Raw genomic sequence first — 25,403 nt, forward strand, 5'->3', positions numbered from 1 at the left:
AGGACTCTGCCTGCAAAGTATTCAATACTATCTCCAAGTGCTCCATATGTTCATGCCATGATCGGCTATATACCAAGATATCATCAAAGAAAACCAACACAAATTTTCTCAACTGATGATGGAAGACCTTATTCATGGTGGACTGGAAAGTAGCTGGTGCATTGGTCAACCCGAATGGCATCACTACAAACTCAAAATGTCCACAATGACATTTGAAGGCAGTCTTCTCTATGTCTTGTTCTCTAACTCTAATCTGGTGGTACCCGGATCTCAAGTCTATCTTACTAAAGTAGCATGCCCCATGTAGTTCATCTATCAGCTCATCAATCCATGGAATAGGATATCTATTCTTAATGGTTTTCTTATTCAGCACTCTATAATCAATGCACATCCGAAGAGAACCATCTTTCTTTTTTACCAAAACTACTGAAGAAGCAAAAGGAGACTTACTGGGTTTGATATGTCCCATAGCAAGAAGTTCCTTAATGGTCTTTTCTATTTCATCTTTAAGCCTTTTTGGATGCTTGTATGGAGTAATCATCACTGGTTTAGCACCTTCTTCTAATTCGATGATATGCTCAATCCCTCTATCAGGTGGTGTACCAGGTGGAATATCACTGAATACCTTACTATACTTTTCCCTCAATATCTGAATGTCTGGATGATATTCTGTCTTTTGCTGTTCCTCCTTGGTAGGCATGAGAGTACACATGGCTTCCCATTCAATATCGTTATGCCTCACCAATCTTTCCAATCGTCTGAGAGAAATAGTTCGGATGTCACTATTCCTGATAGCTCTCAACACATGTTGTTTCCCATCTACTTCAAAATTAATCTCCATATCCTTGAGTCGAAACGTGACCTCACCCAATAAACGTAACCATGTCATACCCAAAACGATATCCAAGTCGCCCATATTGACTACATGGTAATCTGCTTTAAACTCATAATTATTCAGGCGTAAGGGCATGTCTCTAACCATCCTGTTACACTTAAGAGTGTAACCATCAGCAACCTATACTCGGAGACCCTCAAACTCCTCTGTCTTAATACCACGGCGTTCAACCAATCGTGCATCAATGAAATTGTGCGTAGCACCTGTATCAACCAATGTGATCACCTTCTATCCTGCTAGAACACCACATAACCTAAAGGATCCCTCCTACTGAATGCTAGACAAACGCCCCTGCTGTAAATGCAATTCAAGTTCCTCTTTTTGCTCTGAATTCCCTGTCTCTCCCTCAAGCTCTGAATCACTGTGATCATCCTCATTTGCTGTACTGTCGGAATCTGATCCTTCGTAATATGCCCACATAACTCTGTTGGCCTTTCCTTTAGGTCTCAGAGGACAATCATGGTCCCTGTCATATGGGCCTTTGCAATAGAAGCATAGTTTCTTTCTGCGCAAATCGTTTAATGCTTCTGCATCCAAAGGTGTAGTGGATTTTCCTTTGGTATCAATGCTCTTTCCTTTATTTTTATCAAACTTCTTATTGTCTTTGAAAGAAGTAGTGCTCCTGGAAGTGAACCTGCTAGAAGGTGCCGTAAGCTCCATACTTCGTGCTTTTCTCATAGCCTTCTGAAGTGTTGGTGGGTCAAATGCCTTAATCCAACCCTTGAGGGGTTCAGACAATCCTTCTATGAACAAGATAACCAACCGTCTCTCAGACACATCCTGTACCATCACTGACCTTTGAAATTCACTAATATAAACTTCCAAATTGCTCGACTATCTCAACTATGCTAGGTCACGAAAATAGATCTCTGGATCCTTCCTATCAAAACTCTCAACCAATCTATCCACAAAGTTCTGGTAAGATGTCACCTGGTTGTGCTGCAACGTAACCATCCCATGTGACCACCAATCATGAACTGCGCCTTCCAAATGCAAGGTGGCGTACCTAATGGCATCTATCTCAGACATAGGCCTTAATGCTAGGAAGGTGTCCAACTTATGAATCCATGCTTGGGCTGTCATCTGACCACTACCATCGAAAGATGGTAAAGTGATTTTGCTAGCAGCTCGCTGCAACTCACTATCATGACCTCCTCTAGACCTCCTATTCTGACAGCTACTCCTCATATGCTCTCTCCTTTGGTTCAGATAGCGATCAAAGTTCAATAGTTCACGCACATGTGGTGGTAATGCTTGCCATTCTGCAGTAGCAGCTCTGAGATCATCTTGAAAATCATCCGGCAAATCGTCTTCTCCTATCTCTTGAGCCTCCTCCCTTAGGAAGGTGGGATGAGTAGGCCTATTTGCTGTCCATGATCTGCGCCTAGGAGCACCCTGTGAGCCCGCCACACTTCTATTATCATGATCAGGTGTACCTCTACCTTGTTCCTGAATCCTGGGCTGAACAACTCTCTCCATTATGGTAGTCAAAGCTTGTAGTGACTGGGCTATTTCTTGCTGTCCGGTAGTCATGATTCTGTAAAACTCTCTAGTTTCATCGTCATCAACTCTGGGAAATCTAGGTGGGCTCTGTGACTGTCTTTCACCCATATCTCTGCCCTTAAGTATTGTTCTCCTGCGAATATAATGTCTGGAATATGGTTCCATAAGATGTTCTACCCAACAAGATGGCAAGAACACTGCTCTGATACCACTGAGATGACCCTAACTATTATGGTCACTTAAAAACCAATGCTTAAGCTGTGACAGTGCGTTAAATACTTGTTTTGTAATCTGAAACTGAACTATAAAGATAATGTTCTATAAATTTGCCAAACTATTAAATGAAAAAAAATGTCTCAGTCAATTCACTGAATGTGCTGGTAATAGCGGTTGCAATGATAGTTCCAATCAGTATTTGCTTAACTCTGAAACTGATCTTACAACATTTATAACAATGCATAATATTGTATGAATGCACTAGTTTTCAAATAATGGAAACAATGTCAAGAAACCTGAGATTCCTTACTTCTATGGGTTCCGCTTGATTGTAATGCCGCTGATGGATGCGATTCTGTTCTTCACAATCTGGAATTTCGTTCCAAGTTGCCACACAGAACCTTTCTTTAATTGAAAAATTGACTGCCCTGAATTCCCACCGTGTTGCAGTTGGAACCCACGAATCTGGTTAATCCGATTACCATTGCGGTATATCCATTATTTTTCGTGGCCCTCTTATCGGGCGTCCAGACTGATGGGAAGGTTATCGTTACTTTTGCCGAGGCAATGTGTGTAATTGTTGACGAATTTCCCTTTGCTGGAGCGGGTAGCCAAGCTATGAAGTTGCAGTATGCCCCTATGTGAAAAATGCCTGACTGGAAGCACTTTGTAGTTAGTGCGTCTATACACACTATCTGCCCTTGGATCGCTGCCAAAGACAATGGGTTTCCAGACTAGGTCGCAAATGGAATTCTGAAGTAGCCGTCGATTCATTCAAATGAAGCGCTCAATCTTGTGTAGCAGACCATCCAAGCCATTACCCGAATTTTGCCGATTTTTTTCAATAATTCGGTGGTTGGTAATTAGCTAGTCTCGAACAATCAAAGATGCAAGAGTTTCCAATTTGGCCTTAGGCCACAGATTTCCGCCCTGATGAAATGACTGTAATGTCACCTCCAGTTTTTGCAATAATTCGGGTGATATTCCACACCCTCAAAATTGCTTATCAATGGGAGTTTTCATTCCCAAAGATAAATTGAGAATTTGCAGACCAATTGACTACAAATTGCTCCAACTGAAATAGAAGTCGAATTCACAAAACCGCTTTTCTCAAATGGGTGCCCCCTGCCCTCTATTTATTTACTTTTTGAGAAGTCACTGGAAGCTTCTAGAACATCTTGTTATAATAACTTATTATAATGCACTTTATTATTAATTAACTTTATAAAATTAAATAAATAACTTTATAAAGTTAAAAGTACAATCTCAATTCGACATTAGAACAAGTAGGCCCCACTTACAAGATTATAACTCTCCGAGAGCAAGAATGTAATCATCTGGCAACAGAATGACTCTCTCTCCAAAATCATTTGCCTACGAGAGTCAATGATAGGCAAATCTCTGGTAGAAGTTATATCGCTAGAAAGGGGACATGACATTCGGCGATATCTTGTGTGTGAAAAAAGGAGTCTGGATGAGCAAGTTATGGCCAAAAAATCACATGTAGGTCTAAAAGTGTTGGAATGGCAAAAAAAAATTATTACCTCTGGATTCGTGCCAACATTCCTCAAAAAGCGTGCCCACAAGTACCAGAAATACCTCTAGAAGTGTACCAATTTAGTTGTGAAACTCTTGATTTGTGTGCTAAAAATCTTGGTTTTCGAGGGGAAAAATCTTGATTTCCTTGCCAAAAAATCACAAAGTCATCACCTTGGGAAATGCCCAATCTTAGAGCAGTATCCTTTTACCTTAAATTCTAACTATGTCCAAATTGGACAAATTTTATAAGAAAATAGGGATTTTTGGGTGCTCTGAGCTCAATGATGAGGTCCGTTTGGGCTTTAAATGCACTGAAAATTAGTGACCCCCCTAGATTCAATACAAAATGATTCTGAAAAATGAAACCCTCTGAAAGAAAATGCACAGATTTGAAAGCCAATCCAAACTTCTCATAAACAGAACAGGGGCATGAAGATCTAGAGCTCTAATACCATGTTGAAGTTGATGAAAGATCAACCCCACAACTCCCAAGAATCACTTGCATACAAACACCTGTCATAGAAAGCGAGAAGCAAAAGCTATGGAGGCTGGAATTCCTAGATCCATAGATGAGACATTCTTGATGAGCAAAAAGAGAAATTGCTATTATCGAAAGTGAATCAATTAATTACAAAGAGATCAATCCTTATAAAAGGAGATCAAAATCCTAATAGGTAACTAACCTGGGATGCGTGATAATAATTAACAAAAGAATTAATTATTATATACCCAAAGTTTAGCTTAAGTACATTAGAGATAATAAGTGACTTAATAATTAAGTCAATATGATTTAATTAATAAGAAAATTCTTTATTACTCTAACATTCATAGTTGAGGTTAACAATTCTTTCCTATATCTCCTCCTTATAAGCATCAACTTAGTTATTATCCAAACACTCAATCATATCAAAGCATTCATTCAAATTTCTTGTGATCAAGTTCTAAGATTTTGCCAACTTATAATTCACAAAAATTAAACTCGCTATAGAAAAGCCTTAAACCAAATAATCAGGGTTAAGGTAAAGGTTCACCCGGCTAGGTTTAACAAAGCCTGAAGTGCAAGGGAAGTGAATCAAGAAATCATTCCCATTCGTTGGCCAGAACCAATTGGGTAATCCTAAGAGTGAATTGGCAAAGCTGTTGGATTTCCAATCTATGGTTTTGGGAACCTACACGACCCTAGAATCAAAATTCTACATACTCTCTCAAGGTGTCATGAAGGAAATCCCGATTGCCCCAACTTATTACAGTTATGAATGATCTAAAATCTTGGTAAGAATCATTTTCCACTGTATTGGAGCTGAAAATCTGAATGGTGCTTGAAGAATTTCTCACAATTAGCTCCCCTTTTTACAACCACTCGGTCACAACTAGCTCCCTTAAACTTATCAATGGTTCAACAACCACTTGGACATCAATTGTTGTCATCACTATGGGAAAACAACAACTATTTAGTTTAGGAGGGATGGATATTGACATAATTGAAGCTTTACCACTTTCAACCACATTTAATTGCCTAACATTTGTTTGTTGATAAAAAGAGTGAATTGCCAGTACTGTTGTGAATTGCAACCTTTTGTAAATTGTTCAGGGAGCAGCTACTAGTAACTCCACTAGGTATTATCTTGGCATTTCGATCATGTCTCAACTCTTTATTGATGGAGAGTAGCCCTGGATCCTCATTAACTTCAATATGGTTTTGAATTGACTTTGTTATCCAGTTCAAAAGGGTATTATCATAGGTCCTTTTGGCTCTAACCTAAAACAAAGGATTAAGCTGAAAGTTATCCTTGTTTCCAAAATCAAACCTATCTTCTTGCAAATTTCTAATGTTTGATTTCTTGACATTTTCTCAAGTTGTAGATCTCCTCAATGTTTTCTAATTCATCATTTCTTCATTTGTCTTTTGGTTCCAAGTGTTTAGTTACCAGACTTATTTGCCTGTTTGTAAGGTTTCATGAACATGTTTAAAGCCTTAGCATGCAAAGATTGTGCCTCCATGATGTCCAATACCTCTTCCAGATGTTTCAAATGTTTTTCCCACATTCTGCTATATGTAAGAATATCATCAATGAACACGTAAAGAAATTCACACAACTATTTGTTAAAGATATGGATCATACAACACTAAAATGAAATGTGGTGGGGGTGTTGGTTAACCCAAATGGCATTACTAGAAATTCATAGAGCTCATAGTAATATTGAATTTTTGTCTTGTGAATGTCTAACTCCTTACTTTGATCTAATGATGCCTTGCTCTAATGTCAGTCTTTGAGAACCACTACACTATGCACCTCATCTACTAATTGATTAAATCTGGGTATAAGGTATTTTATTTTAATTGAATTCTAGTTCTACGGATGGTAGTCTATACACATCCTCATGGTTTTGTCCTTCACGCAATCTGAAGAATCAGAATGACTTGAACTAGTTCTACTGCGTCCTATACCTAGTAACTCCTTAATGAGTTTCTCAATGTCTTCCTTAATTGTCATGGGTACTTATAAGCACTAGTGTTGACAACATTTGAACATTCCTCCAATTCAATAGTATGCTCACACCAACTTAGAAAGCCAACACCAGCTGAACTAGAAGATAACTTGAGAATGAGGACATTACAGCTGCTGTCATCATTTGTGCTGTTTACTAATGGATATCCTTCCATTGCCTATTCATGTAATCATTATTATTATGCTCACAAAAACTTGCTTAGGGGTTATAAGTTATTCATAAATATTGATTCATTTGAGTCAATTTATTCAATATATTTTTACATTTCTGTACTATATTGTTCCTCTAGGCATTATTCTGCAATTTTTGTTTCTCCTTTTATTGTTACTGTAGATTCATTCACCATGTGGAAGATGTCATAAAGATGAAAGTTTTGATAGTTGGATAAATTAAGGCTATAAAGTTTCCATGGTTTCTGCAGGTGCTGAAGGACTTCAACCATGTGAATCCACAAGATAATGACGAAGGGAAAATATTTGTTCAAACGAGGGTAACAGGATTTTAATATCAATACTACTTTTCTTTAGAGCTCAGCATCAATCCACGATATCTGTGGCTTACATTATGGTTTCTGGTGGCAATACATTAGTTTTTCTTGTTAATGAGTTGAATAAGATTTCCTTGTTAATGCCTCAAGAAGATTTTGGCAGTATTCCGTGCTGCTTTGAAGGAGTAGTATTTTGTGGATCCATTTTCTCATTCAAAGCTCATTGCATTTAAAATTTAATAATGGATGATGGGACTGCTATTTAGAAGAAGCCAGATTACAGTATAATAGTGAATTGATTTTTATTTTTCTGTGCAGAGTTCCCTGCATTTAAATGTAGCAGCATGTTATCAGAAGATCGGTGAATACAAAAAAGCTTTAGAATCATGCAATAAGGTATGCTACATTTAGATAAAGGTTGTTGGTGTTTCTAATCATAATATGAATTTCAGATGTGTTTGTCTTATTGGATAGTGTTAAAACCATATCGTAATCAATATAACAAACAATGACCAGTAATTTCACATCCAATTACCACTAAGCAAGCTCTGCAGTGGTAAGTTATATCTCCTATGAATAACAAACTAAAATAATGCCTTGTTAGGCTGTTCCAGAAATGATCTCAATATTGAAGAGGTTCAAGTAAGAAATATCATTGTTGTAGACTTTCTATGAGATGCCTACAAATCCTTCTTAGTTTCCTAGAGTTCTTTAGAACAATTTCCGCATAAGTCTCATCCAGAAAATGTGAATTTTAGAGGACTATCTTAGTTATGCTCATTTTCAGAATATTAGGCCTGTTTATGACCTTAGTAAAGTAATTAAATTGAAAATTAAAACCTAAGATGGATTTAATATACCTAGGATCTGCATTCGTGCCTTTGTCTGCATTGCTTCAACATCAGTGCTGATGTCTGTGTTTGCGACCACATCCGTGTCTACGTTCGTGCTTGTATGTGTGTTTTTGTCTGCGTTTCTTATTCGCATCTATGGCCACATTTAGAGGTGTGTCTTGCCTGAAGATGTGTTGTGTCCCTGTTCAGAGGTGTGTGCCCACATTGAGAGGTTTCCTACTTATACCATACAACCAAGACATCATCATTATTCCCAATGATCATCAGATCTCTGCTACTGTATAACCCCTCCTGTCAATGTATACAATCAATTCTTTCACACCGTACAGACTATCATCCAACCACTTACGATTAGTTTTCCTTCTGTACGATTTGTCAGTGACATTGTACGACAACATTCAGGCCTGTGACAGAGCATATTGTTATGAATAGATGGAGTTTCTGGAATGGGACACCATTCAAGGATAAGAGATATCAACAGACTAGAAAGAAATTAGTGAGCAACTGTTTACCAGCGTTGAGGTGGAGTTTCAGAGGTGGCAATGTGCAAGTCGTGTTAGGGATAGTCAACAAGAGAGCACGGATAATGATCTCGACTCAAATAAACAAAATCTTCATTCTAGAACACGTCTTCCAAGAGTCAGCAAAAATACTGACTCTACAGATGGATGTTTGCAGTTGTTTGGTTTTGGTGCTTGCCCTTCCCAATTATGCAGTTTTGGTGCTTTCCCTCTAGCTGGGCATGAATCCTTCCTAACTACATTTTCATGTGAAGGACTTCCTTGTTGAAATAATGGGCATGAATCCCTCCTGACTACATTTTCATGTGAAGGACTTCCTTGTAGAAACAACCATATCAACATGCACAATGTTGAGTATAATAGAATGAAGGCTTTGGGTCTGACTGTTGATGTGCTTATGTTTGGCTTTTATGGGATCCTGGTGACTATGGATATGACAATGTATCATAGCAGAAGTTTCATAGCAATGTTTAGATCAAAGTGTCGGAACGAAAGTTTGATAATAAATATGGTGCAGTGGAAGTTTGATGGCATTTCACTCCTCTCGTCTGTAAGGTTGGTTTGAGACCCTGGAGGTAATGGCATTGGTTTGAGGACAAGTTGCTTCAGGGCAAGCAATTTTTGGGTGGCAAGGATTTGTTCCCAAATTTTTAATGTAATAACTTAATTAAGTTAATTAATTAATTGGTTCCAAAATTTAAACAATTTAATAAAAAACCCTTTAATTAATTTACTTTAATCAATAAATATGTGCGCCTAAATTAATAAAAATAAAAAATATTTGTATTTGAGTTCTCGATTGATTTTATGTATATCTCAGTCCATTTTATTTTGTCATAGGTGTAAGAGTTGTTGTATTGACACTTATTGTGGACCTTGAGGAGTTTCCCTTGTATAGAATCTATTTCTCATGCCACTTAATTGTATTGTACTACGAATTCTAGTTGGAGTTCTGCTCTATTTCACTATTTCTAAAGTGAAAGATTTCCCTATTTGGCTAAAGTAGTTTCGGTGGCATTCATCCTAATGGGACTCTAAAATTTGGTAAAATTTAAAGTCCCAAAAACTATGTCAAAGGGAGAATACCCGCTACTTATATCCAAACAATATGCTTCAATACATTAAAAGGCATGATCACAAGGATGTAAAAAGGGAAGCTAGTTCATATCCAAAAATGTTTGATATCAAGAATCTCACAGGATTGCTCCAACTTATTATCTATGATAAAAAGAATACCTCAGAATAGAATGCTTGCTATCAAAATTATTGGATTCAGAAAAGTCAAATAAAGACAGTGACAATGAATAGAGATCGTATAATGTCAGTTCCAAGATATCAGTGGTTGGGAAAAGATGAGAGTGCCTTCATTCAAGGAGGAAGATATCTACAAGATTATTAGAACATAAGTTAAGATGCGAAGTCATAGTTACTAATGGCAGTCATAGTAGCCTAAAGATCATATAATGAAATGACACTTCAAAATATAAAATAAAATAAAATGAAAGGAAGAATGAACCATCTCTAGAAACACCCCAATAATCTTTCATCGTCATTTTGAAATTCCTAAAGACGCTTGTGGACAAACAACATGTTGTAAAGTTTTACATCCAAGTCAACTATGGGAATGATGCTGCAGAAATTTCTGGAAACCATAGAGAAACATGAGCAAGATGGAATGATTCATGGAAAGGATTGCCGAGCACCACAAGCTTGGAACAAACAAGCACAATCACAAATAGCAAAGATAAATTTGTTTGAGTGTGGTGTCTATTCTTCGACAAGGTCAACAAAGTGCCTGGTGAAGTCTGCGGTGACAAATTTCTCTCATGATCCTAAGCCTGGCTTGATTACTATAACATTACAACACCTATGCATATGAAGGCAACAATGAATGTCAAGTGGTAAACTTGTGATATATCAACATGTGCTCTACAAAAAAACCAATAACATTGAAGGATGGGAGACTAAGCCTGGAGACAAGATAAATATTATTCCATATAAACATTTCAAGGAAAGAAATTATTTGCTTAGAATTCCTATTATTTCTTTAATATCTTCAATAATACCATAGTCCCTCAAAGGAAAATAAGCGATGAGTTTTTGGTGAGGAATATGCACAAACATTTGCGGTATGAAGTCTGCAAAAACATTAACAGGAAGCCAAGCCGTATAAACATGTGCTGCCAAAGTACAAAGAACAGATAAAGTGACGTGGGTTCAAAGTATGATGTTGCGAGCTTCCCACAAACAATTTTGAAGTATGAAGAAGGGTAGAAAGCGATTGCACTTCGTAGAATCCAGAAAGATTAATAATATAAGCTTTGACGTCCAAAACGACATACATAGACTATATTCACAATCGGAGACATCATTAAAATAAACACATAATAATGGATATTAGATGCTTGACCGAAGATCAAATATATTATCGAGACTTTGAAAGATAGGGATCAATTTTATAATGTTTTTATTCAAAATGATTTCAGTCCATTTAAAGAAGTAATTTAAATAAAAATTACATAAATATTCTCTTCAAAATCTTGAAGTGGAAGTAGCAGAGTGGCTGAAACAGCAAGTGCTTCAGCTCTATCATTTAATTCTCTAGGGATCGCTGAAATATTGAAAGCATCAAATAGCTTAATATAATCCCAAGCTAAATCATGGTAATGCCTAAGTTGATCATTTCTTTCTTGATATTGTCCCTTGACTTGACACACTACCAACTCAACATCTCCTTTAACATGCAAGTTCTGAATTCCTCTAGCTTGTGCCATGTTCAGTCCCAATATCAAGGCTTCATATTCAGCCGTGTTATTGGTGTTAGGAAACTGCAACTTGTAAGAAAAAGGGAAGAATTCACCATCGGGAGATATGAACATAACTCCAGCACCATATCCCATAGAAGCACAACTTCCATCAAATTCCATAACCCAAACAATAATAGAGCTACGTGTACTTGCACCAGAATCGTTCATAATAATTCTTCCTTCAAGAGAATTAGTGGAATCACCTTCAGAATGCATTTCTTCATCTTTAAAACAATCCATAGGATCATCTTCAACAATAGCTTTTTCCTTAGGAACGACATCTTCCTCTATGGCATCAAAAAATCTTTCAATATCTAATAGTAATGATGAACTTTCAGAATCTGTCCAATCTTTGGCAAATCCGGACAATTCATCAGCATGTAGGTAGTAATTACCCATCCCTGCTGATTCAAAAAGAATTTGGGCATGTGGATCATTGGACTTGACTACCACATACTTTGTCTGTCTTTCAGGATACAATTTCTGCATAACACCTTTAACAAGGATTCTACCTTCAATCATATCCATATTGAGTTCTCCTCCTACATCCTTGCAAAAATTGGGACCAAGTAACATGCCATAGGAGGCTGGTACATCAGCAACTAAGACCATCATTTTGATCATTTTGTCTAGGAAAGATGCAAAGGCAAATCGAGCATCTTTGATTTTCCCTTTCAAAGGCACTTGTTTGTTCTCCATAGAATAACAGCTACCAAAAGACTTAGTTAAATTCAAACCTAATGCATCTGCAACCTTGGCAGGCATGATATTATCAGAGGCACTAGAATCTATAATGCAATTGCTTAACTTGAAACCATTGATCAAAAGAGAAAGATAGAAAGGCCCAATCTTTCCTAGAACTGAGGATGGAATGGTTACTAAGTTATTTGGCATATTCTTAAGTTTAGGAGTAATCAAATGAGTTTGGGTAGGCTGGGATTCTTTGACAAATTTAGCAAGTCTATCCAGCTGATCTAGATAAGCTTGTAGGTATTCTACCTCAGACATTTGAATTTTAGTCTTCTTAACATGATCTATGATATCAAAAGCTTGAAAAGGATTTGCTAGGGAAGAATTGAAATTTTCAGCCTAAGTTTTAGCACTAGTATTAGGCATACTAGACTTCGAAACATTAGATGCAAGAGTAGTTTGATCAGCACTTACTTGATTTTTAGCTAGATCATTAGGTAGGTTGGGTAATGGTGTTCCTTTCTTTGTAATGGTGACAGGCATTTGAGGAACGTGCAACTTCTTTTCAGCCTCCTCTTGTTGTTGAGCCAACTTAGTTTGTGAGTGCGTCATCACCGCATAAGCATGTGCAAAATCAATTTCATGATCTTCATCTTTGTACTGTACATAACCAATAGTAGATTCGCTAGCTGTTTGAGGATAATCATAATATAGAGCAGCATTATCCTCAGAAGGATATTCATCTTGATTATCATTCATGGGATCAGCTTGAAGTAACCAATAGCTATGTTACTTTGTGGTGTTTCTAGTGCAAGCCTCTCCGAAGGACGAAGCTTATTCTGATTCTTGGCTGTATAATTATTTGTAGCATTAGGATAAGGTCGCCTTGGAATATCCTTATATGGTGCTGCATATGAACCTTGAGATATTTGCTTCTCGAAAGCAAGAAGTTCATTTGCCAGCTTCTGAACTAGTGAATCAGATGTACCCGATGAAGAAGATTCCAGGAAGGAATCGTTCTTGAATCGGTTGGCATCTTTGCAAATCTTTCCCACAAGTATCAGATCATCTTAAATCTCAGTTGCCAAAGATTGTGTGAGAGCCAATGTTGCAGGAGCAACACTTCTTAGTAAAAAGCTGACTTCAAGAAGTTGAGTGTTTATGAAGAAACATTTCAAATTCGTGGCAGTGGGCTGAGAAGCAATAGGAATTCTATTAGGTAATTTATTGAACTTAGCAATAAATTCTCGCATTCCATCATTTGCCTCCTTCATCTACGTGAGTTGTGCTAGGAGAGCATGCTCATCTTTTGCAGGCTTGAATCTTTCAAGGACCTTAGCATGTAGAGATGCCCAATCTGTGATGGAATTAGGTTTCAACTTATAGAACCAATCAGCTGCTATACCTTGTAAAGTCTCAATAAAAAACCTTACAGATATATCTTCATGTTCACCACCAAAGATTCCTATAGCAATATAGAAGGCTTTAATGTGGTCATCTGGGTGTTGCTTACCGTCTCCATAGAATTTGGGAAAATTCTTACAAGAACTTTGAGGTAATGCATGCATTGGTGCTGCAAGATTTAATGGACCAAATGCTGCTCCCTATAGACGAGTAGCCATATTGATGACTGGAAGGTTAGGAGTAGCAAAGTGTAATTGTGTAACAGACAGAAGGGGTTTAAGGAAAAACTGGGAATCTTCACTAGGCACAGGAGTCTTCCTTTTAGGAGGATAACTTGTAGTACAAGAGAGGGAATTTTGGTAAGTAAATCAAAATGAGCCTGTTATGCCCAAAATGATCCAGTAGAACCTAAAGAACTATCGCCCTTCTTTCTTCGAGAATACACATGCTCAAAACTTGCCAATGCGATAACCAGTAATGCCAATCAAAATAAGGAACTAAACTTCAAATGAAATAAAGATGCTTCTGAATGCATTTGATCCCTAGCGGAGTCACCAAAAAACTGGTGGGTGGATATTTTGCAACCAATAGTTTTGGGTCAAAAATCCAGTCGCAAAATAGGATGACCAACCACAATGTGTGAGACAGAGTTGCTCCTACCTTAAGGGGAAGGCTCTCCCTTCTCACCATTCCTTGGATCAACTCAAGGTAAGCAAGAAGTTGAGAGATTTTATAAAATGGGTGTTACCAATATCCTTTCTTATCTTTCAAGAAAGAATCCACTTACTCGTGGAGCGAGTAATGGGCAGGGTAAATCTCTAACTACACTTCTATCAAGAGTTGGAAACAGTGATACCGATAAACCCTCACTAACTCAAAGTCTAGTTGAAAATGTACCAGTTTGGCTCCAAGCCCGGTCATACTTCTATATGAAAAAGTTTTACAATTAGGGCACAAAGATTCCTAAAATTAAAAATAACTATTTTGCGAATTAAGAAGAAAATATAAGCTACAGACAAAGCTTCTAGCTATACACTTCCACAATTGCTCCTAGTCAAAATTTTGGCTCCAATTGCTTCTTAACTATTTTCTATTCAATTCACAAGATACAGTTACTAATAACACAAGATAACATGAATCAAAGATAACTTGGATGAATTATAGACAAAGCTTACAACTCACACAAATAACACTCTCACTTAATCAAAGATAAGTCTCAAATGCTCCTTTGTATTCACTTTCTCTCAAAATAGTGCTTACACAAACAAAGTTTTGCTGGCACAGTTTCTGCAAAGCCCTCAATGAGGGGGCACTACTTCATATAGGCACAAGAGTTGAGAAAAAGATGGAGAAAAAAGTGGGAGCAACTCAACCAACTTTGACTTAGTCTAACTACAAGAGAAAATAAAGGGTTACATGCAACTGCACATGCAACTCGCATTACATCTTTTTACATACATATAATTCACATTACATGTAATTACATTTTTCATGCAATCCATTGTTTTACAACTACTAACATAAAATAAAAACAAAAACAACAATTTCAAAGATTGTTTCTTAGTGCCTTGAATTTGACAATTATGTCACGCACTGTGGGAAGATCAACAATTTTCATGGTCTTCGATATGACTTTTATTCTCACTTCATTTGCATATGCTATTTGTACAACTTTCGAATTTTCTGCCATAGTATCTAATAAGTGTTTCATCGAGGATTTATACAAGACAAACTTGTTCATTGTGTGTGAACCAAAGTCTTCGGAATCTACACCAGGATTGATCTTGATTGTATATTCTGAATTTACTCTTTCTACTGCAATAAGATTACTAGATTTATCAATAACATGGCATCCCATCTGTTCCAAATCACATGTAACACTTGCTTCAAATGCTTGACAATCTCCAAAGGCTACCTACAACTTTGTGATCAGCTTCCTTAACGTTTCCTCTTTGTAACCAATGAGACCTTGATATCTGAAGAACATTTCACATGACAGAGGAACGTCGCATGAGACTAAGGCATCCAGATAATATCTTACCATTTCATCCCAATCGTTAAGGATTTCTTTCAAGTTATCCGCTTCTTGAGTCAAAGAAAAAATTAAGTTTCGCTCCATTTCATTCATCTCTTTGATGCGCCTAAAAACTACAAATGTCTCTGTGATGGCTCGAACTCCTTCAAAAATGATTTCCTATATCCAAGACTCGGCGCGGCTTTAATCAGCTTTCTCTCCTTAGATGTTTGAGACATAACAACAACATTATGAGAAGATTGTTGCTGAATGACCTCATTCAGGCGAGAGACCTCCTATTTCAGTTGATTTTTCTTTTCCCTAGTTCATGATTTCTTTTTGATACATTAGCCAATGCATCTTGAGCATCTTGCAAACAACTTAAATGTGATTGGTTTCTGATTTCAACCTTAGTAAACTTGTAATCAGAACGAGTAAGTTTCTCAACAGGTTTGTCTACCAAGGGCTCAACAACTTCAACAAATTTGGTTTTATTGGAATCAACCAAAATCCTTGAAACAATCTTATCTTTCAAAGATTTGGATTTGGTCTTCTTAACAGGAAGATTATCCAAAGGAACAACCACTTTTCTTCTCTTTGTTGTTATTTTGCTTAACCATGCAAGAAGGCTGAAACCCTCATTCGGAGAAGCAAGTATAGTGGAGACAAGTGGCATTGATCCTAATTGTATTTCCATTGTAATAGAACAAGATTCAGTCTACACAACTGAAGGCATAGGAACATGTTGAGAAGATTCTGTCATGAAAAGCTCAAACCATGTTAAAGATGTATCAAGTTGGGAAAGTTGACCACTTGTAAGAGTTGGAAAATCCTCAAACACATCAGCTAAATGTTCATATTGTTTATTTGTAGGAATGCGAGGAGCAGCAGAAGAAATAAGAAGAGCCATTGTGTTGACTTCCAAGATTGGAATGGAAGGAGTGAAAATAGTAGAGAATGAATCCACATCATCATCAACTTCATGCAGAAAAGGCTCTTCATATATAGAAGATGCACAAGCTTGTGTAGACTTTGGAGGAGATATGATCATTATTTCCCCTTCTTCATCTAAATCTTTTTTATTAGATTTTGTCTCCAATTCTTCTTTGGATTCTTGAATTGGTTTAGAGATTTGAGATGATTTCACTCCCTTTCCACCCTTCAATTTGAATTTGAGGAAACCCTTAGCATCAGAAGATGAGGCACCATCTTTCCCTGGGATCTCCAGCTGTGACTTCCTACCAGGAGGACAAAAGCTTCCACAATCCAAACCCATCTTAGGATTTACTCTTTTAAGGTCTTTACTTTTCAACAATTTATTGGTGTTTACCAAAAAAGATTGAAATCTGTCCATGATAGACGTACCTTCCTTTTGTTTCCATTAGATAGGAAAAGAGCACTTTTTATCAAAACCGGCTTGATAAAATTCCAGATCAAGGATGTCACCAACATCTTCAATTTGGAAATCTGTAAGGATCTCCAACATGTTAAAACTGATTATCTGCTGCAAGGTTAATTTGTAGTAGTCCATCTTCATGATGTCAAGCTCTGCCCTCATAACAATCCAGATGTCCTCAATGCGATGAACATGAGTGTAAGCTCTTTCCATTTGACAGTTCATCTCTCGGTAGTCAAAGTCAAATCTAGCTTTGAACTTTTTCAAGGTGATCAACTACAATTCTGCTTCCATGTTTTTCGCTTTAGGTACATAAATGATTGAATAGTTGCCAATAGACAAAGGTTTAGCTGAGGTAATACCAAAACCAGGCCTATGCATAGCATGCTGATCACTTTGCACATCCATGAGTTGTCTAGCTAGCTCCATTAAGATGATTCGATCTGTAGCATACCTAGGTAAGGTATACAGCTCGCCTTTGAGATATCCATCTCTCAAGTATGTGAAAGTTGAAAACTGAATGAAAATACAGCCGTATTGTTTCACCTTCTCCCATGCCACATCAAATACTCCTTTGACAGATAACTGTTTATTGAACAAGAACCAAAAATGCCCAAAGAAGGCATCTTAAACTCTTTTGTAATGGAATTTACTATTTTGCCAATGTGATTTGGTCATAGTAATCCCAAATAGGAACCTAAAGACGATCTCCTTTGGTTGAAAGACCAGAGAAAGATCCCATGACAGCAGCAATGTAAACAAGGTAAGAGTTCATGTAGAAGGGTATTGAAGTTCCCACATTAAGTATCTACTGGCAAAGTGTAGTGCTAATGAAATCTCCCCAAAAGATGTGTTTTTTAGTCTCCATGATTTGAAACATGAACTTATACATCCATGGCTTGAAATCAATAGAATCTTTAAGGCCACATATTCTGCTGAGAAGGATGATGAGATCCTTATATTCTTGTTTGAAATTAGACCGGACAACAGTCTTTGGTCATCTAGAGATGTTTCTTTTATTGTCTAACCATTATAGGTTGACATACTTCTAATAATCACCTTTCTGCCCATTCCTGCATGCCAAAGATGATTCCTTGGTCAAATCTGCATGTTTTGCTTTATGTGGAACCTTGAAGATTTGTTCAATGACCTTAGGATCAAGGCTAATGACAACCTTTCCGTCAGCGTCTTTGATAGTCTTTATTTTTGGAGTAAAACATTGTGCACATTCGACAATGAAATCAGATTCTATAGCAGTCATAGGGAAAGTAGACACCAAATGAATGTTGCTTCTTTTGATACGCTTCATTTCATGGCCAATTGGAGTTTCAACTCTTTGTACAAAACCAGCCACATCCACATGACCAATCTTCGTATCCATCACGTTAACTAGAATAAATATGACTGATGAGGGAGTTGCATGAGCCAATTCTTTATCATATTGATATTTCATTTTGCCTTTGGATTTTTATGGTGAGGACATTTCTTGTGCTTGTACTGCAACATAAAAATCCCAAAACATAAATACATCATCAGATGGAATTGCCATACAAGTTGATTTGTGATCAACAAAGGTTTCGAAACAAAATGGAGACTTGGTAGATTCAACAAAATGATCTCAAAGAAGTCATATGCATATGCAATGGATGAAAATAAAATGAATAGAAAGTGGAATGAAGTATTATGAAGGTGGAAGAATGGAAGATGGAATGAAACAAAGTGAAATTAGAATGTGTCAAAGTGGAATGCATGTGAATGCGTGAAAATGAATATTGCTGATTTCAAACATGACATAGGGTTTTCAAAGCATTATTGCATGAAAAGTGAATACATGTAAATGCAACATGTATTGGGAGATGAAAGGTGAGATGAGATGCGAATGCAGATGGAGGATGCACTTCACATGTAAGTGCGAATAGAGGATGAAATGGAAAGCATGGAAAGATGTTGAAACATGTATTTGCTCATGGAGATGCAAATGCATATGGAGGGATGGAAGTGAAAAATGGAAGAGGGATAATGAGTTTTATAGTCACTTTTGGTGAAAAGATGAAGTCAAACTACATGGAAGTCAAAAAGTGATTTTTAATCAAGATCGAACCTTTTGAATGCAATTACGCATAAGGCATTTTGTGTAATCGTGTCATGCAAATGAATGGGAAAAGTGAGATGAGTGAAAATGGAAATGGAAAATGGGATTACATGCATGTGCGGATGGTGAATGAGATGGAAAACATGTAATCACATTTGTTGAATGAGAGATGAGGTGTTGTGACATGGAAACGGAATGTGGAACGTGATGATGCTTTTACATGAAGTGAGGCAACAAGTAGTTCTTAATGAAGAACTCGTGACTTCTCCAAAGTGGAGAAAACTAGCAAACAACCGCAAAACACACAAATACAAAGAAAAACTTACCTTTACCAAAGTAACTCAAACATGCCAAGATGCAAAACACTTCAATACTCAAATTTGAAATCGGAACTCGAGAAAGAACCAAAAACATGAAAATGAACAATTTCTTCATTTTTAAAAGAAAAATGCACTTTCCATGGCATAGATTTCAACAAGTGGCAATCATCAAGCAATTACGTGCATGAAGTCAGCAAGATAAGCACAAATTAAATAGCAAGAAAAAGAGTCCACTTACATGAAGATTAAGTGCCAAAAATGAAGGAGAAAGATGCTCCAATGTTGAAAAATTATCCAAAAAACGTTTGAATTTTTCAACCTTTTACAAATTTGAATGGGAAAGGGCAGCAATCAAGGGAAATTTGTTGAAAGATGCCAAAACATGCTCTAAGATTGCTCCAAAATCCAACGTTTTTAAGATGCATGTGCTTGGGATGTTTTTAGCAAAAAAAATGTTTTTCACCATGCTGCATGAGAAAATCGATTTGGTGTCTAAACCTTAAATCATGCACAAACATACAATGCAAACACCAAATAAAGCCAAGTCGATTTGGAATGGAGCAAAAACATGGATAAAAAATGGAGTTATTTGTTGATTTCTTCAAAGACGTGCCCTGGTTTTGAGCTTCGAAAAATGATTTTTTTAGCTTGTTGAATCCATTTTGAATGCAAGAAAACTCATTGCCAAGTAAAAACGCCTCCAGTGGAAAAAATCCCATGCAAATCCATCAAGAAAATCTCCATTTATGATCAAAATCAGGTTCTTGGAGGGCAAAGACATGCATTTCTTCAAAAAATCAGACTTTTTGGGGGCCAAGACACATATTAAAACATGCTTTAGCTTAAAATCGGACCTTTTGGAGTAAATAGCATGTTTTAAAATGTGCATACAAGCGAATCAGACCTTTTGTAGTCAAAAACATGTTTTAAAATGTGCATACAAGCAATATCTCACCTTTCGGAGGAGGATGCACATTTTAAGTTACATCTCACATTTTGGATATAAAGACATGAAAATTTAAGTCTTGATGCAATGGCATCAAAAAGGTCCACTTATGATAACCTTTTGATGTATTGACATCAAAATGGTCCACCAAAATGAACTTTATATGAAGTGACATGTAAAATGTCCACTTTTGATAACTTAAAGTCATTTAATCCACTTAAATTTATAAAAATGGTACTAAATGGGTCATAAACAATATTTATCTATCATATTTTAAAAATATAAGTATTATTTAAAAAGTAAGATTTAAATGAGCATTTGATTTAAAAATAATAAATTAAACTGGAACTATATAGTTATATAGTCACTTTAAGTGAAAAGTTAAAAGGTAACTCAACTTAAAATTATAACATAAAGTGCCCTATAGTCACTTTAAGTTAAAAATTTAACGTTAAAGTAACTTAAAATCATAACAAAAAGTGAATATAAGTTATATTATCAAAAAGTGAAAGTCAAATTAAAAATATAACATCATATTTTTAATTCATGTTGTTGCACCAAAAAGGTCCACTTTTGAGGCACTAAAATGGGTATATATCTTGATTGACAACTCTAATTGAGCTCTAGGTTAGACCAAATCGAAGGGAAAAATAAAAAGCATGAGATGAGCAAAACCAAAAACCAACAAATGCAAACTCAAAAGCAAAGAAAAGGATGATGAAGGCTTCAAAAATCAAGCAAAGGCTCGACAAAAAGCAAAACGAAAAAGACTTGACAAAAGCCTTCAGCAAAACAATTTGATATACAAATTGAAATGGATGAATCAATCAACATTAAGCAATTGAATATAAAATTCAAGCTTAGAGAAACACAAAACTAGCTTGAAAAAATTTCGTTCTGTTACCAACATTTTGTGGTGACAAAATGCAGAACAACAATAAACAATTTTCAGTATCTCATTTATAGACCTTATCCTAAGAGTACTTTTTATCTTTTTCTTTTCCTATTGTTGACCAAGTTTGACCCATGAAACCTCAATGCCAAATATATTATTGTCATCAAGCCAAAAGGTTCAAAGTTTCTTTAAGTAATATTGAATCACTTTGTACCGCTCTCGAATGGTACAAAGGAGTCCCGAACCTCTTTGTACCCATTGTATCCAATTCAATAGTTGAATTGTTCCTTCAATTTAACTTGTTTGTGATTCTCACACGACACTTTTTGTTGGGTCTTAGCTGGATGCGATGCGAAGTTCAAGGAGAAGTTGTGCTACTGTTTAATGCCATTTTGGAACTAACACACTTGTGTACAATCTAATCATTTATGTAAAGGTGACGGATGGCTAATCTTTTGAGATGGGGTCATTGTTAATAATCACGTTGAGATATTGATTTGTGGATTAAAAGTAAGATTTGGCACGTGTGAAAGCAAATATCATTTGGGTTCCTTGCTTGGTAATCAATGCCAAATGCCATAATCGTCCCATCTCTTTTTGACGGCATGTAAGGATTTATTATGCTCATTTCATAATTAATGCCTTGTACTTGGCTCAAAGTTTATATGAAGTAAATCATTCCCTGCAAAAAGATGCATAAGTTTCATTAGGTAATTTAAACACTAGTCGTAGGAGTCGAGAAACAGAATCAGCTTTCATAGTTGCCATAGTTGTTGTTCACTAGGTAACTTTCATATTTTCCATTCTTGCATTTCGTCTTTTCATAAATAGGGTAGTGACTGCACTTCTTTTATTTTCCGAAAAAGCGAGGTTCTAAGTCATGAGGTCCACTCTGCATATGTTTGCGAATACTTGTAGTTTGTATAATAAGTCACCCGTCATATCGAATACAAACCTCCTAGGGATTAATTTAAAAGGAATAACAAAGAGGTAGTGCGAAAGACTTCCAGAACCCCTTTTCCACTGAAGTCTTGGATTGCAATTTTCTTATGGCCTCTACTTTCCCACTTGCCTATCCTTTTCTGGAATTGATCCAAGAATGTATCCAAATGTATGATGTACCCAACAATAATATTCTGAAAAAGGATGGAAGTGTGTTGTTAAGTATTAGTTAGAGAATCCGTATCTAATTTGTTCCATCTTGAAGAGCAAGAGTTTGCCGACACGACCCCTACATCGTCCTTGGTGAAGTTTTCAGCAACTCCAGATGTCTATAGGAATGCCATTGCAAGAACCTGGACTGTTTCATTTTACAAAGGTGGTTCCATGTTGCTAGAAACCCTTGAGAAGGATCATATGTCCCCGCGAGTTCATGACATAATAGTTTTGTGACACAGGATATGTGTTTCTCTGGATGTGAGTCTTTTTGAAGATTGGATGTATTTCTATATTCAGATAGTGTTGGAAGGGTCGCAGTTTTTGGACTGGGCCGAGTTAATTGCTAGCTCTTTGAGAAATTGGTTGAAATGGACTTTGAACTTAAAGAAAGATTTTTATATGTCTTCATATTTGATGTACATGTTAGCTGGTACCCAAGATTTGCAACATTTACCACATGAACCCTGGACCGAAGGTATCACTGTATACAATTCTTGCCTTGTGTTGCATAAAGAAAAAGCCATGGAAAATTTCAGGAAAGTTCACGATATTTTCTTTGGGAAGATATGTTTTGAAATGAAGGGTTCTCATCGTAGATTCTCTCATGAATCTCAGAAACTTGTTCAATCCTATGAAAGCATATACATTCAATATCCTAAGTTTACTTATTTAAGGATAGGTGGCTTCGATGATGAACCCATGCGACTCCCCAAATATGCTTTTGATTGTTTTATCTTAGCAGAAGTTTGTCGTCAACTAGTTGCTATCATAAATAAGTTTTCCTCTGAAGAAGCCTCAAACATTATCTTCCCGCTTAAATTAGGCAAGTTAACCTGTAGAAGTATGGAAGATACCATATGTATAAGTTTAGACTTAGTTAACTTTTGTTTTGTCTTTTACCATGCTAGGTGTGATTTTGATAGTAAGGGGATATTTCATAGCTTGTTCAAAACCAATGTAAAGTTTGTGCCTACACATTATGTTGAGGACTTTTCGGAAGTTTGTATAGATAGACTGGAAGTTTGGGAAAGAGAGTCCTACAGATTTACCATTTCCCAAATTAAGCTATATCAATTGAATATGGACAAGGACATCTCATGAATTGAAGAAGATAAGTCAAATCTCATTGATACTCAAGCAGTTGAGTCCCTACTTTCCAAACACGTTGTCATAAACTGGGATTCCGAAGAGGAAGATAATATCGTTGCAAGGACAAAAGTTGTCTTCAAAAGAACAAATTCCTGGCTAAAAATGAGAAAGAATAAGCATGTTCCTAAATTTTCTAATGCTACCTTTAAATTTGCAAGTAGAAGATATTCAAGAGCTAGCAGTGTGAAGGGTATTGATACTTCCTCAGTACACAAAACCCGTTCCAAGAGCAAAGCCGAAATGTCAACACCAACAGGATCTAATGAAGCTATTCAGGTTGACAATGAACCTGACAAAGAACAGGTTGGTGAGCTCATTGACAACCGCCAACAAGTTCAGATGACAGTGGGCACATCTCCTCAGAGGATTGAAGTTATGAATACCCTAGCCAAGAGCAATGAACCTCAGAAAGCTACTGCTTCCACCCCAAATTGGTTAGTTGCTTCAGTAAATAAAAAGTGAAGTTTGGTACTTGTTTGTTTTCCAGTGGATGATATTGTGAGCAAGTACACTACCAGGACTCCAAAACCTAAGAGAACTAAGAGCACAACCAGGATAGTGTTCAACAACATGACAGGTAAAAGTATAGTTGAAGTAGCTACATATAGCCACAAGGAAGGTATTGATGAACTTGATCTGAGTAACTTTGAATTTACCCGCACAGACCTGGGAGTGATCAATTGTGAAACTAAAGAGCATTGGGTGGAAGCATGAACAAAACAGATTGTTTTGCAATCTCAGAAAGATGGAATTGAGAAGAAAATGATGAAGGTAGAGATAGGTGCAATGGTTGAGTATATAAGTTCACTGAAAGGATAGAGTTCAACATCTAATGATCAATCACGACTCGCATTTGAACCAAGCGTGCCTGAGAATCAACAATTGATGGATGATTTGAAAAAGGGAAAAGCCATGACCGTTGTCTATAATTGGATTGATCAAGTGGTAAGCCTGGTTGCTAAGCTCATGAGAGATTTACATAAAATCTTCACTCTGGCTGAGGTTGTGCTTAATGAATCTCGCCTTCAAGTGACGATCTGGAAAGCAGAGGTTGAACGGTTGTCAGCCATAGTCACTCGATAGAGGTGGAGGATTACGGTTCAAAGAAGTTCCTAGAAGAGAATCCATTACAACATGTTGATGCGGGGTTGATTCATGTGCTAGGGAAAAACATAGCTTAGAGTGTCAAATTATGGCTTAGCCATCTCTTGCATGCAATCTTTTGAGAAAGAGTCCAAAGCTGCCCTAGAGAATGTGAAAAATGAGTTTCAGACAATTAGTCTAGCTAATTCTACCTTGTTCAAGGAAGGAGGCCTTGATATTGAGACATTGATTAAGCAGTATGAAGGACATCTGAACTTGATTAACAATAGTGCAGATCTTACCACATCTGATCTTACAAAGGTAGCCAAAGTTGAAGCAATGATAGACATGTGTAACCGACAACTTCCTGAATACCTTGACATTGTCACTAAGATGAAATGGGATAAAGACACATGGAAGAACTGGCTCCAAAGCATAAAGAGTTCAAATACAACTGCAATGTCCGAGTTCATAAGCACATTAAGGGGATGGAAACTAGCACAAGGACCAATCAACGGAGAAGATGACGAGGATGAAGAGGAGTCACTCAAGTAGCAAGAGGATGATTAGCTTTAAAATTTTATTGCTTTGAGATAAACTCTTTGTAGTTAGGTTTTGGGTCTATGTACCTGTGGATTGGTTATTCAACTACTTTCTTAAAACTGTCTGAGAATCGAGCTTTGATGGAGATTCTCAGGCATGGCTCTATTTATGCATGAAACTTAGTAGTAGTAAGGGTTGGTAGTTTTTGATTGATATCAAAACTGAAAATATTAGTTTATTTCTTTTGTTTTTAAACTTCGTGCAAGCATTTTGAATCATTAGTAACACACAAAAATGGAATGATTTTTAGATGAATGGAAGTTTCATAAACCATTTGAAGACTTTGTGCCTTGAGTTATTTTTGGTTTTGTTTATTTTTT

The 25,403-nt window shown here is 36.6% G+C and overlaps 1 protein-coding gene across 1 annotated transcript in view; it reads left to right on the forward strand.

Annotated features, from left to right (window-relative positions):
• The window catches only part of PAS1 (FKBP-type peptidyl-prolyl cis-trans isomerase family protein), a 324,212-nt gene that overhangs the window by 286,172 nt on the left and 12,637 nt on the right, over nt 1–25,403 (forward strand). Inside the window, exons 16-17 of the mRNA XM_089825670.1 lie at nt 7,086–7,154; nt 7,470–7,547. Of these exons, the coding sequence (XP_089681796.1) occupies nt 7,086–7,154; nt 7,470–7,547 (147 nt within the window). The remainder of the gene's footprint in view (nt 1–7,085; nt 7,155–7,469; nt 7,548–25,403) is intronic.

The sequence above is a fragment of the Cupressus sempervirens genome, chromosome 4, assembly GCF_028749045.1.
Source record: "Cupressus sempervirens isolate cs-2001-9-10 chromosome 4, ASM2874904v1, whole genome shotgun sequence".
Classification (NCBI taxonomy): Eukaryota; Viridiplantae; Streptophyta; class Pinopsida; order Cupressales; family Cupressaceae; genus Cupressus; species Cupressus sempervirens.